Source organism: Vulpes vulpes, chromosome 2 (genome assembly GCF_048418805.1).
Source record: "Vulpes vulpes isolate BD-2025 chromosome 2, VulVul3, whole genome shotgun sequence".
Lineage (NCBI taxonomy): Eukaryota > Metazoa > Chordata > Mammalia > Carnivora > Canidae > Vulpes > Vulpes vulpes.
Window position 1 is genome coordinate 149,570,821 of NC_132781.1, and position 12,938 is coordinate 149,583,758.

General features: G+C 42.6%; 1 protein-coding gene across 50 annotated transcripts in view; it reads left to right on the top strand.

The window, feature by feature from the left end:
* The first annotated feature begins 270 nt into the window (after positions 1-270).
* PUM1 (pumilio RNA binding family member 1) overlaps positions 271-12,938 on the top strand; it is a 133,089-nt gene continuing 120,421 nt past the window's right edge. For 14 of the 50 annotated variants that reach the window (XM_072750445.1, XM_072750466.1, XM_072750469.1 and 11 more), the window contains exons 1-2: positions 532-633; positions 5,209-5,582. In XM_072750445.1, coding sequence (XP_072606546.1) covers positions 5,220-5,582 — 363 coding nt within the window. In that variant the 5' untranslated portion in view covers positions 532-633; positions 5,209-5,219. Of the gene's footprint in view, positions 634-5,208; positions 5,583-12,938 lie in introns of all 50 variants that reach the window. The other 36 variants (XM_026014569.2, XM_072750444.1, XM_072750453.1 and 33 more) reach the window with 14 other exon arrangements.

Genomic DNA, 12,938 nt, shown 5'->3' on the forward strand with positions numbered 1-12,938 from the left:
CTTCGTTCTCCAAACGGGGCGACGAGGGCAGGGAGATTCAATAGGCCCCGGAGCCAGAAAGTTGCAGCAGAGGGGCCAGGAGCCAGCACCTGTGTCGCCGGGGCGGCGAGTAGGCGAGCGCGTCTCCCCGCAGCCCGGCCTGGTGCAGCGCGGCGGGGAGGCGGGGAGCGCGCGGGGGCGGGCGGGGCGCCCCGGGCCGACCCCTCCCCCCAGGCCCCCCCCCCCCCCGCCCCCCGAGCCCGGCTCCCAGCGGCGCGTGGCCCGGCGCCCAGAGAGCCCCGCGGGCGCGCCTGGGCCGGCGCGGAGCCCGCCTCCTGCCCGCGACGGCGCGCGCGCTCGCCTGGCGGGCGGGCACTCGCGCGCGCAGCGGTTGTGTTGCCGGCGAGTTTCCCAAGTTCACACAGGCCCTGGGTTGGCATGGCAACCAGGCAACCTGTTCCAGAGCCGCCTGCCTGCTCCGCACATGCCGCTGCCACCGCCGGAGCCGGGGCCAGCGCCTATCCCAGGATGCACCGCGCCAGCCCCGTCCCCAGTGGGCCGCCATGTTGTCGGAGTGAAAGGTAAGGGGGAGCGAGAGCGCCGGAGAGAGAAGATCGGGGGGCTGAAATCCATCTTCATCCTACCGCTCCGCCCGTGAGTATCCGCACCTCGCCGGCCCCAAACGCTGCTCCGGACCCCCAGCGAGCAGATTGTCCCTTTGTATTGGTGTTTGAGGGCGATTGTGGCGGTGAGAAGGGCTCCGGAAGAGCCGCCCGGGGCCCTGGCGGAGGCTCCTCACTCGCCGTTCCTCGTACATGTTTTGGAGTCAGCAGCAAGGCCCCTATTGTTATCAAAGGAGGGAGGGGGCGGGGAGCAGGGTCGAGGCGAGGAGAAGGCCGGGGCTTTAGGCCCGGGCCCGGGGCACAGACGCGCCTGTGCCTTCCTGCTCAGCCCCGTTTGGAGCCCACGAAGACTGATGTTGCCGTTCGGGTTGCTTTTTTTTTTCTTTCTTTCTTTCTTTTTTTTTTTGGATGGGTCTGCGAAGCCGCGAGTCTCCCGTGTGGCCATCAAGTGTAATTCCGGGCCACCCCGGCCCCCTGGACCCCGCGGGCTTCCGTGGCGGCGCCGGAGCGGGAGGAACAATGCCTCGCTTGGCGGAGCAGCCCCGGCCCTCGGGCCACGGCGAGCCCCGCCGTGGGGGGGAACTTTGCGAGCCTCGGACGTGGAGAAGTGGCCCTCGGGAAGTTTCAGACCGCTTGGCAGCCTCCCGGGCGCTCGCGGCCTTTTGTTTTCGGGGGTTCTCCCTCCCGGAGGCTCCCCGCGCGGGCTCGCCCTCGGGGTGGTGGAGAAGAGGGACGCGAGTACGGAGAGTTGGAGCCCTCGGCTCGGCGGTCGTGGTAAACAGGCGTCGGTACTGACAAGCATCAGTACCACTCCCACGTCAAGTGAGGAAGAGGCTCCTGTAACTTTTTGCACCCCCTCCCTGGGGGCCCCCCACCCCCCACACACCCCGGCATCGGGGAAGGTTTCATCCTGCCCCCCCACCCCCACCCCCCAACTTGAAGAATTGTTACTCTTCATTGTCTCATTGGGAAAACACTCTTCTTAGTTGCCGATAACCCAGTCCATTCGCGTCCTCCTCTTCCTTGGGACCGAGAATGAGAGTTTATGGAAGTGTTTTTGTTTTTGTTTTTGTTTTGTTTTGTTTTGGGGTGGGGGGAGGAGGTTCTGTTTTAAAACTCCGTGACTTCTGAAACAATGGGCTCGTGGCTTTGGCGTTTTTTTTGTTGTTGTTTGTTTGTTTGTTTTTTGAAAAAACACCACGCAAACTCAGCCAAACAAGCCAAGATAATGTGGCTCCCCAAAGCACTTTTTTTTTTTTTTTTTTGGCTAAACAAACGTTTTGACTCCTTGCTAATTTTAACTTTGTAGAAACGCTCTTTTGGAGCTGTTGATTGTTTATCCGGGTCTTTGGGAAATACCCAGTGGATTTTGAACTTTGAATTAGTATTTCGCCTTAGCCGTAATTGAATTCATTCCGTCCAAGGCCGCAGCTTTTTGAAGTTGGGTTTGAAGTTTAGTTTGGGTTTGAGATGAACTGCTTTAAAGTCCATTTATGACCACAGAACTTTTTTTTTTTCCCCCCGAGTGGCAAAAAAATAAACACCTTTTAAACTAAGCGTTTTAGTTGAAAAGAAAAAAAAGAGTGGTGGGGAAATTAAATGTGTTCCTTTCCTTGGAATAAAATCTATTAGTGATATTACAAGAAAAAAAAAAACTTGGATGTGAACAGTTTGAAAACTTTGTAAGAGTAACTAGAATCAGCCCTTGAGTTCTAGTTGCTTAAAGTATTTTTTATTATGTGCTATTTGTAAAAAAAAGAATCACATTTCAGATGCTGCACATAACTTTTTAGTGTGCTTTGAGAGTTCTATAAAATGCATCAACAATTTAAATGTTTTCTGATATTTAAGTGACTGATTTCTTAATTTTTGTGCTGTAGTTGCCAAGATATTACACAACTACCCAAGACACATGTTAATTGCTTAGGTATTTGCTCACTTTCAAACTGTCCTTTCTGCCAGGTTTTCTCTTGTTTGAGAAACTGCCTTGCCTCATTAGGTAAAGCAGGAAGTCTTAGGGCATACAGATAGCTTTACAAAAGCCAATTGTTTTGTTTGAAGTTTTTTATGGAACTCCTCCCCCCTCCCCAGCCTCTTGTTAGAAAGTAGTAGTTTTCTGCACGTTTCAGAGGTAAACTTTTTTTCGTATGGAAGATCTTTGTTAGATAAGTATTGTGGCAAGTCTTTTATTTCAGTAAAAATTGCATTTGCTATTTTAGGAGTCCTCTTAAGGGGTTGGAGCTTCATTGCCTTAACTGGTGTAACTGAATTCCTGGGGTCTCAGCATGGTGACTTTAAAGTTACCAAAAAGTTTTCATATCATTTGATTTTGATTAAAAGAACTTGTGAGTCCTAGAGAAAGGATTTCTTCTGTTTTCTGGATGGGGAAACAGGCTCAGAGAGGTTGCTAGGTTAGAGGTAAAACTTAGGTTTTGGGACTCCTGACTTTGTAACAGACTGTTACATTGATACTCCCTTGTGGAAGAAAATGGGACTGGCTACTGTTGATAAAAGGGCAATGACTTTGTATGGTGATGGATGGTAACTAGATTTATTGTGATCATTTAAAATGTATACAAATATCCATTTATTATGTTGTGCACAGGAAAACTAATACAATGTTATGTTAGTTATACTTGCATTAAAAAAGGGCAATTCTTTTGAAAATCAAATGAGAGGGTGTTAGGCTGGTTGGCGCTTTGCAAAGACCTGTGGTAAATACTGCTATGACTTTCTGGTTTTGGTACTTAAGCTTGAACATGATTGTATTCATAAAAGCAGAAACTGTAGTCTAGAAAGCTAGACTACCCACTACTCTAGTAAGATTCCGATGGATTGGAATTGTTAACTGAAACTAGGCATTTCCAAATTAGGCCTTGAATAAATTACAGATTCCATGGTGTCTTTTTCTGGCTTCAAAACATGGATTGTGAGAAGCAAATGCTTCTTTACCAGGAGGTTTAATTCTATAAAGAAATAATAGATTTCTCATAAATCTTGTGAATCTGTTTTTGAAATGTTTCAGTAGGCCTTGGTAGAGAAGGCATTTGTAGTAGTGGACTATTAAACTGATAGCCTTGAAATTAGACTCCAGTGACTATTGACAGGTATTGTCTAACAGCTAACTGATTAATTTCTTTGTGGCAATTTTTAAAGCACCCACAGTCTGACAATGGTTCTATCTTATGTACAAATGTAGTTTTTGATTTTAAGAAATTTAAATAGTCATGTTTCATAGTAACATTTTGGAGATTCTTTGTTCCAAAGAATAAGAGAAATATCTGTGTTGATTTACTGGGTAGTAGCAAGGGGTTGATAGAACTAAGCTTGGGTGCAAAAGATTGGTTATTTTTTAAAGTTTTTATTTCTAAGTAATACTCACACCCATTGTGGGGCTCCAGCCCTCAATCCCAAGATCCCAAGATCAAGAGTTACAAGTCAGGCACTCCTGAAACAGATTTAGGTTTTGCAACTCACTAGCTGGATGGCTGTGGGCACATCATATAACCTTAGTGTTTTTTTTTTTTAAGATTTTTTTTTTAAAATTATTCATGAGAAACACACACACAGAGAGAGAGAGAGAGAGAGAGAGAGAGAGAGGCAGAGACACAGGCAGAGGGAGAACCAGGCTCCATGCAAGGAGCCTGATGTGGGACTTGATCTCAGGACTCCAGGATCACGCCCTGGGTGGAGGGGAGGTGCTAAACCGCTGAGCCACCCAGGGATCCCAACCTTAGTGTTTTCATTTGTAAAGTAAGTCTGATAAAATTGTCCTGCAGTATATTTGCCACACAATTGTTATTATTGAGGTATCTTTTTTAATAGTGAGATTTCTACATTAGTAAAATGTTTGATTTGATTTCATCCTGTTTATAGTGGAATAATGATTTGATTACAATTGTAAACTATTGGTAAAAATTTTGACCCACCTCCACTCCATCAACAGCATCCAGAAGGGTTCAGGCTAAGAACATTCCATTGCTGTTCTTGGTTGGGGTTGGGTGGGGCCGCCTTTACTGTTTCTTCAAGGAGCATCCTATGAATATGTTGGACATTTTAAAGGATCTTTTCAAGTTTTAGATAGTCTGAGTCATTGCTAATTATATATGGGGTTTGGATTTTTGTTTGGTTTATTGGCTTAATGTCTGTTCCACTTGTAAAGTGATATTTTATAGAACTTTTGTTCATTTAAGAAGTATCTGCCAAAAAAAAAAAAAAAAAAGTATCTGCCAAAACTGGCTTAAAGTATAAAAAAGGCCAGTAGAGGAGCCACTGATTAAAGTCCAATTCTGTACCTATTGTTAGGTTTGGTAGCAATAAGCTTTCCTGAAGCTACTGTATTGAATTCTGATCTCAGTGTCTTTCATATTGTCTGCCACGAACCAGCTATACTTATTTCCACACTTGCACGTATTCAGCAACTTTAAAATAGAGGTTTCAGTTTGGAAAGTCACGTATATATTATAAAACATTTAGCTGCTTCGTAGAAAATGGTTGTAGATGTGGTATTGCAAAGGACATGGGATTCATATTTTTGTCTTGGTATATAGCAAGTTATGTTTTAAAAAGTGAAAATTTTAAACATTTGTAACTTCTTTGTCCTTAGGTGTTGGTGGAATGAGCGTTGCATGTGTCTTGAAGAGAAAAGCAGTGCTTTGGCAGGACTCTTTCAGCCCCCACCTGAAACATCACCCTCAAGAACCAGCTAATCCCAACATGCCTGTTGTTTTGACATCTGGAACAGGGTCGCAAGCGCAGCCACAACCAGCTGCAAATCAGGCTCTTGCAGCTGGGACACACTCCAGCCCTGTCCCAGGATCCATAGGAGTTGCAGGACGATCCCAAGACGACGCTATGGTGGACTACTTCTTTCAGAGGCAGCATGGTGAGCAGCTTGGGGGAGGAGGCAGTGGTGGAGGCGGCTATAATAATAGCAAACATCGATGGCCTACTGGGGATAACATTCATGCAGAACATCAGGTAAAAAAAAAGTTCACTATTTCAGCTTTGAAACTCTTTTATAATCTCTGTTCACTTAGGATATCTGCTTGCAGTGAATGTCTTTAAAAGCTTAAATTGCTAATTTCATTTGGTCCAAATTTAAGAGTCATTTGTTTTAAAGGATGAATGTTGTAATATTGTTACTAGGTCATTTATCATTCTGGTGCTAAATAGTAAACAATTCATTTAAGACAAGATTGTTTTGATGTGATGTGCATGTGTTATGTTTTCGCACATACTTTTTTTTTGTTTAAAGACTTTATTCATGAGAGACAGAGAGAGAGAGAGAGAGAGAGGCAGAGACATAGGCTGAGGAAGAAGCAGGCTCCCTGCAAGCAGCCTGATGTGGGACTCCATCCTGGATCCTGGGATCACGCCCTGGGCGCAGCCCAGATCACAACCGTGGAGCCACCCAGGCGTCCCCGCATATACTTTTTAAACCAAGAATACATTTTTCCCTTTTACATATATTCTTTTAAGAACTGTTTGAGCTGTTTATAGTTTGCATCCATATTTTCAGAGCCTTTCCTGTTGGGCGTGGGCGACTTTTGTTTTTAAGATGTTATAGTTAAAAGTAGTAGGAAGTTGATAACAAATTAGCTGCTCATGTGAAGTTTATTTGAAATGGAACTGGTATATTTGATGTTTTGTGTCAGAGGAGCGGTTGTGGCTTTTAGGTTTCAACCATTTTTGTCCTCTTGTTCTAAGCACTTGTTTCATTTGGTTAGTTTTAACATGCTTACTTTACTAATACCACACCATAGCTGGAATCACAAATATATTTTACTGAGAAGAGAGTGTTGTCTGAACTGTGTTTCCTAGCTTCCTGATAGTGATAAAAGGACTGGAATATTTTAATCAGGCTATTCTTTGAAATAGGGTATAGGTTGAATTTGCAGAGGGCTCATTTTATATTGTCAATGAGTACTGACTAGCAAAAAGAACGGACATCTTTCACTAAGTCTCTGGTGCTTCTGTTCTGCTTCAGAAATAAATCAGGTACGAGCACACTTTGCAAACCTGAATTCTCAGTTGTGCTTTTTCTGACCCTTCCAAAAAAGGCAGTGTGTGTGCGCCGTGGTTCTTTATTATAGTAGAGATAAAGAGATGGAATTTATCTTTTATATTCATGAGATTTATTGAGCACATTGGTTATATGTCTTTGGTTTATTGGAATAATCCTCAGTATCAGTGCTGCTTCATAAGCATTTACTATGTGTTAGGTATGTGATTGGGCACTAAGAAGTTAAGACATACAGGGGGCTTTTATTATTATTATTATTATTATTATTTTTTGCTTTTATTATTTTTTAATTAATTTATTTTAGAGAGCAAGAGAGTGAGCTGGGGTGGGGAGTAGAGGCTGATGTGGGTGGCTTGATCTCAGGATCCCAAGATCATGACCTGAGCCAAACCAAGAGTTGGACACTCAACCAACTGCACCAAACAGGTACTCCTAAGGGAGTACCTGCAGTTAGGGCACTTTTAATCTTTGTTGTTGTTGTTGTTTGTTTAAAGATGTTTGTTTATTATAGCACAAGCAGGGGGAGGGGCAGAGGGAGAGGGAAATAAAGAATCTCAAGCAGACTCCCTGCTGAGCACAGAGCTGGACATAGGCCTTCATCTGAACCCTGAAGATCATGACCTGAGCTGAAATCTGGAATCTGATTAACTGACAGAGCCACCACCTGGGTGCTCCAGGGCGCTTTTTATCTTTAAAGCATTATATTTCTTTGCTATTTGCCTGGAGTCTTGGGGATAGGAATCAGATTTTATTCACCTCAATATCCCATTCCCTACAATTTGGCATATAATAGAACTTCAGAGGAAATCTGTTGAATGCATGGCTGCCTAATCATTTGGCTTTAAAATAAAATTGGAGGGATCCCTGGGTGGCGCAGCGGTTTGGCGCCTGCCTTTGGCCCAGGGCGCGATCCTGGAGACCCGGGATCGAATCCCACATCGGGCTCCCGGTGCATGGAGCCTGCTTCTCTCTCTCTGTGTGTGACTATCATAAATAAATAAAAATTTAAAAAAAAAATTGGAGAAAAAGGACATTGTCAAAAAAAGAAGGGCCTTGAATGCCAAGGCTAAAATTTATTCAGTAAGCCGCAGGATCTTTGAATGTATATGTATGGAATGGCTTTTATCCATTGGTGTTTGGGAAGATTGAGTTGGCAGTGAGAGATTGGAGTGGGTGGTAAGGGTTGGTGTGAGCAATGGAAAAGAAGTTATGGGATTAAGAAATACAGAGTTTAATGGTTGAATTAGAAATCTTAGGTCCCTGGGATCCCTGGGTGGCGCAGCGGTTTGGCGCCTGCCTTTGGCCCAGGGCGCGATCCTGGAGACCCGGGATCGAGTCCCACGTCGGGCTCCCGGTGCATGGAGCCTGCTTCTCCCTCTGCCTGTGTCTCTGCCTCTCTCTCTATCTCTCTGTGACTATTATAAATAAATAAAAAATTAAAAAAAAAAAAAGAAATCTTAGGTCCCTGGGATAATGAATAGAGGAAAAGGAATAGAGAGGGGTATCTGGTTTGGGGGCAAGATAATTAAATTTGGTAGTATATATGTTGAGTTTGAGATGTAGGCAGCTGTGCAGGTAGAGAGAAGGCAAAGTAGGAGGTGTTTGGTTTGGATGATATCTGTGTAGGGGCAAAAGTGGAATCTTTGCCTTATTTGGGTAAACATTGTTTAGAAGTCATAAACATTGGTTTGAAAAATCTCTATCATAGATCTTGTGTTGGCTTTCCTAATGATAGGCTGTTAGGTAAAGCTTAAAGGAGAATCAGGGTGCTTGCCTGTCCTATGTGAGGTGGGAAGATCAAATTCTGGGTCAGTTTTTGGCAGCGCTCTAAGATCTAAAATCTGGTTGTGCTGTGTAAGTCAACAAGTGTTTATAGAAGGCTTATTAGTCTGGGCTGTGTCTTATGCTGAACCTTATCATAAGGAACCACATCTGACTTGTTGAGCAGTTTTATCTGGGTCAGTTAGCAAACTGAAGTTACTGTTAAATGGCAAAACCTGTTCCATACCCAGGGGGCCTAAACCAGTGAACCAACTTGGAGTTGGCACTCATCACAACACAGTTCTGTTGGACCAGACACATGATATAATGAACAGTGTTAGAGAAACTTAGGGTAGTTGCTGTTTGCAGATGTGAGCCAAAAACAGATTACCTCTACTACAGTCATTATAATGTATTATAATTTACTGGTTTTGGTGTTTATCTGTTCCAGGGCAGAAACTTGTGTTTTTAAAGACTGTTTGTCAGGTGATGGCTGTAATTTTTGTGTTGATTGTTTGAGGGAGGATCATAAGTTCTTCAGATTGGTACTCGGATAAAGCAGTAGATCTTAGAGCTTAGCTGTCCTGCAGAGAAACACAAGGGCAAACAGGTGAGGCAGTGGTGAGTGTAGTAGAATTGAAGAGTGGAGGGGTTTATCTTTAGGTGGAGAATCACTGCCCTCCTCAGTCACTGTTACTGATTGGAGGAGTAAAAAAAAAAATTTGTCAGGTGGGAACCACTGATGGGGATAGAAACATTTATATTTCAGGCACCGGATTGTATTTCCGGTCTTTAAGTCTCAGAAAAGTGCCACGGGGGAGGTAGTATCCTTTTTGAGAGATGAGAAACTGAAGCTTAGTTACCATTACCAGATAGAATCTGGTTTTGAAATCAGGTCTTTGTGATTCCAGTTCCCATGCTCTCTTAAGTTTCTGCCTCTCCCCCCAATGGTTCCTGCTTTAAAAACTAAACCAAAGCAAACAAAATGATTGCAACAAAGTAGCACATTCTGAGGTCAGAGAATTAGTTGCCATAATTTTTGCTTGAATTTTAGAGATGATAAACTTGATAATGAGAGGAATACAAATAATGTTGACTTCTCTTCTAGAATTACGAATGCCTTTTTTCCACAGAAACAGTAATGCTAAAAGTCCATTTTTTTTTTCTGATTTGTTCTTATTACATGTGTATTCTAAGTAGTAATTGTGGGAAACTTATCTATATCAAGACAGAATGACTCAGTATATAGTGATCTATTTGCCAGCACAATCTGCCATAACCCCTGGGCTATTATTCCTGTTTGGTGGACCTATTTTCGTTAGTTTTTTCTTTCTTTTTTTTTTTTTTTTAAGGCCTTTTGGCATAATGGAACAAGATTTAAACCAAATTGGCAGAATGGCTTTTAGCAGTGAGCTGGTGAAGCAGAGTATCACAGGCTGTGATGCCAGCCACTACTATTGGAGGGAAGGAAACTATTTATTGTGCCAGGTACTTTATAGGCATTTCTCTCATTATTGTTCGTTTGTGAACAGTTTTTTACACTTAAAAAACCTTTTGTTTTTAAACCTTTGAAGTTAGGATTTTCCTTTTTTTTTTTTTTTTTAAAGATTTTATTTATTCATGAGAGACATAGAGAGGGGCAGAGACAAAGGCAGAGGGAGAAGCAGGCTCCATGCAGGGAGCCCAATGTGGGACTCATCCCGGGTCTCCAGGATCACATCCTGGGCCTCCAGGATCACATCCTGGGCCAAAGGCAGGCGCTAAACCTCTGAGCCACCCAGGCATCCCAGTTAGGATTTTCCTGCGTGATGTAGAAATTCTCTTAGTATCTGGGTTTTCTCCTCTTTTAATAGTGAGCTCTTTAAGCTGTGCCTAAATATATGTATGTGACTTTTTAAAAATATTTTCTATATTTGAAATGTAAACTTTAACATAATCAGCGTGAGGCTCTCTAAAGGTTTAAACAACAGCTTGAGAACATGTGTTGTAATATGCACTACTTAAAAAATCTTGCAAACTATTTTAAATAATTTAAAATTTATTGAAAACAAAAAATTTAAGTTTAAAAATTAAACTGTTTGAATATTTGAATAAATGTTTAAAACTAGATGAAACTTAAAGACGATAAAATAATTTTGAGGTGAGGAAGGTGTTCAAATTTGTGTTTTATTAAGATTTTTAAAAAAATCTTTTTATTTATTTATGATAGTCACAGAAGAGAGAGAGAGAGAGAGAGAGAGAGAGGCAGAGGCAGAGACATAGACAGAGGGAGAAGCAGGCTCCATGCACCGGGAGCCCGATGTGGGATTCGATCCTGGGTCTCCAGGATCGTGCCCTGGGCCAAAGGCAGGCGCCAAACCGCTGCTCTACCCAGGGATCCCAAGATTTTATTTATTAGAGAGAGAGAAAGAGGGCAAGTCCTTGAAAAAACATGAGCAGGAGGAGGGGCAGAGGGAGAAGTAGAGCCCCTGCTGAGTAGGGAGCTCTAAGCAGGGCTCCATGCGGGACCCCTCTCCCCCCAGGCGCTTAACTGACTGAACCATGTGCAAACTCTTTTTGATTGGGCTGTTTCTGTATTGGTCTTTTTTTCTACCTTAAGAATATAAATATATTGTCACTTCTTTTAAGACTTAAAATTTTTGTATTTGGCATAGTTAGAAACTTCAGAGCCCCATTTTTGAGCCAAATTGAAGTCTTTGGAGGGGAATGAGGGAAAGAAGTCTCATGGACTTTGTTTTTTTGGCTTGTAAAACTTACAGTAAACAAGACAACGGATGTGGGTCAGGATGTTATAAAATACTAGAAAACACATCTTCCTAAGTAAATAATATTATTTAAAAATCTTGCCTACAAAAAATTTGTGTATTTATTTCAACAGTAATTTTTATAACCTGAGAACTTTTATTTTCAGTAGTATTGAAAGTTTCATCATGCAAAGCCAAGGTCAAGTCTTTGACTTGTGATTGTTTTATTCTCTTATTGTGAAATCTGTTTTCTCTGTAAACTGCTATGAGATAAAGTGGGTGATGAAATAGGGGAAGATTTTTAGGGTCGACCAGTTGAACTGTGTGGCCTCTGTACTGGATTTTAAGGGGCAGAGGTAGGTAGCTCTACTTGAGTGAAAGGAAATTTTAGAGGACAACTAAACAGAGCTTTACTTTTGCTAGTAGTCTGTTGGCACTAGGATAGATCAGTATCCTCCATAGGATTGACAGCTGGTGGAAGATAATTCTAGATAGCCAGGCAGAAGTCAGTGGATTAACCTTCTTTTTGACTTTGTTTGTACCTCCGTTTTCTTTCACTTGGTTGTGTCACCTTCTAGTGGTATCTTGATTTCTACCCTTGGTATGGGTGTCCTTAACTCTTCAATGGCTGGGAGTTAATCCTTATATTTTTAATTAATAAATACTCCGTTAAACTAGGAGGGAGCTCAAGTATTTCCCATACTGAAAATCGTGTCATTCCCTGGTGATCCTTCTCCTCTCCTCTCCTCTCCTCTCCTCTCCTCTCCTCTCCTCTCCTCTCCTCTCCTCTCCTCTCCTCTCCTCTCCCCTCCCCTCCCCTCCTCTCCCCCTCCCCCTCCATCTCCCCCTCCCCCTCCATCTCCCCCTCCCCCTCCCCCCTCCCCTCCCCTCCCCTTTTATTTATTTATTCATGAGAGAGACAGACAGGCAAGGGCATAGGTAGTGGGAGAAGCAGGCTTCCTGTGGGGAGCCTGATGCGGGACTCATTCCCAGGAGGACTCATTCCCAGGACCGTGGGATCATGACCTGAGCCAAAGGCAGACCTGAGCCAAAGGATCAGAGGGTCAACCACTTGACAACCCAGGTGCCCCTGGAGATCCTTTTCTGTTGTTCCTGCTGAATGATCATTTTAGACTATGGGCTTCTTACTTTTCTGGGTAGATTGCTTAGATGTTTCAGCATTTGGGTCTTGCCATTTGGTTAACATCATACTTTAAAACTGAGTAGTCCATGCTTTCATATTTTGTTTTACATCTGTACTCCTTGAGCCTTTTTCATTGTTTTGGAGTCCACAAGGACTTAACGTTTTGTACTTGATCAAAAGGATCGTCAGTAGGTTTTCTTTAACTGTAACTTTTAGAACTATTTTCCATTTTTAAGAATTAGTTCTGGTGGAAAAAAATAGCAATCAGTTGCTTTTATCTGATATTGTGTGTGGTACTTGATTGTGTTCCTTAGATGGCAACTTGCAGAGGTTTATGATATATCTTTGTTTCAGAAGGTGTTTGTTGTGAAATTAGGAAAAAAAATAGGATAAGTGGTAATGAGATGTAACAATGGGAGGAAAATAAGGGTATGTCAGGGAAATGAAGGAAGTTAATTTAGAATTTATAAATATTTGCCAGAGGAGTGGGTTATAGAATTTGCTCTGGGGTGGTCCCTGTGGCCAAAGAAGAGAGGGAAATGTGATGAATTATGACATAGAATCTTTTTTTAAAAATTATTATGAGATTCTCAGTAAGGAAAATAGCAGTTGTTTAGGAAGAGCTATGTTTTAGATTTCAGTTATGGATGTGTTTGAAGTGC